The 1,869-nt window shown below is 43.0% G+C and overlaps 1 protein-coding gene across 1 annotated transcript in view; it reads right to left on the reverse strand.

Moving 5' to 3' along the window:
• Positions 1 to 1,869, reverse strand: part of LOC119581872 (carcinine transporter-like) — a 41,499-nt gene that overhangs the window by 20,611 nt on the left and 19,019 nt on the right. Inside the window, exons 2-3 of the mRNA XM_037930028.1 lie at positions 754 to 978; positions 23 to 184 (exon numbers count right to left, since the gene is read on the reverse strand). Coding sequence (XP_037785956.1) covers positions 23 to 184; positions 754 to 978 — 387 coding nt within the window. The remainder of the gene's footprint in view (positions 1 to 22; positions 185 to 753; positions 979 to 1,869) is intronic.

Here is a 1,869-nt window from a genome sequence, read left to right on the forward strand (position 1 = left end):
CTTAGACAATGATCAAACCCACATCAATGACAATGGACGAGAAGATGACAGAGGTGTCATAGTGCCAGCCGTTCATACATGGCACCACCGGCCAGGAAGGGTCTGGCTTCAGCTGCCCCGTGAGTGCCACAGCGGTGAAGTTACGAACCAGATATTGACTGCACTGGCTAAACGTCCCCTGGATCTGGATGAGAAAAGTTAGTTGTGGCCAAAAGTGGAGAGTGAAGATAAAATGGCAAAACACTACATCACGTTCACATATTGCCAGATAAACATACGCATGCTGTAAATGCTGTAAATACAGTTGGGATTTAGAATCATTTTTCAGTAAACGTTTGTACACATTTTTTTTTCCGGCAAAGGGAAGGAAGTTACATAGAGTGAGCTTAAAAGTGTGTAATCGATATTTTCTCTTACAGATTAGAGCACTATCGATATGAATTTAATATTATGATAATATTTTTTTTGTGTATGCTATTATCATACGAAACAATGAAAATAAAGTTATTCGTAACAGAAAAATACAAGTCAAAAGAGGCATAAAACAGTCTGACAAAAATAAGAGATTACATTACAATGCTTATAGTAAAAAAAAAAGAAATATAAGAAAAAAAAACATAAAAAACAAATGAAATAATGACTAAAACCAAAAACAAAGATATATAAAACAGTAATCAAGAAACAAATAAATGAAAAAAAAAATAACGATTAAGACAAACAAATGAAAATAGAAAAAGGCCTCTTTCCCCATACCACAGGGATAGTAAGGTTCCTGATCTCCTCCTGCGTGAAGTCCCCAGCCTCCTCCAGCTCGGGGATGCGGCACCAGTGGGGAGGGAAGGGACTCATGAACAGCTGGTTGAAGGCGTGGAAGCCGCAGGGGATGCAGGCCGGAAGGCAGATAAGGAAGATGAGGAGCCTCTGGTATCGGCCGAACTCGCCCACGTGCGGGAGGAGGTCGTCAAAGTCCATGGATTTCTGCGGGGGGAAGGGGCGTTAAGGGGAGGGGGTAGGGAAGGGGTAGGGGTAGGAGGAAGGGGGTGAGGGGTGGGGTGGGGGGAATGGGATGAGGGGTGGGGTGGGAGGAATAGGATGAGGGGTGGGGTAGGAGGAAGGGGGTGAGGGGTAGAGAAGGGATGGGGTTGAGGGTGAGGGGTGAGGAGTTGGGGAAGGGGGAAGGGGAGGGGAGTGGGGGGTTAAGGAAGGAGTTAAGGAGGGGGCAAGGGGAAGGGGTTGGGGGTAGGAGAATTAGAACGTGGTAGAGAGGGGGGGGCGGAGGGGAAGAGGATGGGAAGTTTTTGAAGGAATTGGGGTAGAAAATGAAAAGGGGAATGAGGGAAGAAAGGAGGATTTTAGAGAAGAAGCAATAATTGGGGAGAAGGGAAGGAGAAAGAAGAATGGGAGTTACGGATAGAGGAAATGGGAGAAGGGAAGTGAGAGGATGAGACGGAAGGAGGGAAGAGTTGAGAAACGGGGAGAGGAAAACGTCATATTAGTAAATTGCGTATTATATATTTCAAATTTATGAAGAATTAAAAGACCATAGATTTTTATAGAGAGCGGTATAGGACCAGAAAAGAGCAGGGGGGGAGGTAGAGGAAGGGGTAAAATAAATAATTTCATTTTCTCTTTTTTCTCCCTTCGTATATTTTAGCGGCAGTGAATTTATAAAGAATTAAATGCTAAATCATGAAACAAGATAGAGACGAACTCAAAGAGACAAGTAACTTTTAATGATGGCAGAATTTGAAGTTGAATTAAAGAGAAAGGGAAGTTAAAATCACAGGAGGGTCTGGTTTAGTCATTTGCTATGGGAAGTTAAGAAGTTATAAGTTATAAATGCTGTTACAAAGTGTGTGTTTTTTCTGT

Source organism: Penaeus monodon, chromosome 15 (genome assembly GCF_015228065.2).
Source record: "Penaeus monodon isolate SGIC_2016 chromosome 15, NSTDA_Pmon_1, whole genome shotgun sequence".
Lineage (NCBI taxonomy): Eukaryota > Metazoa > Arthropoda > Malacostraca > Decapoda > Penaeidae > Penaeus > Penaeus monodon.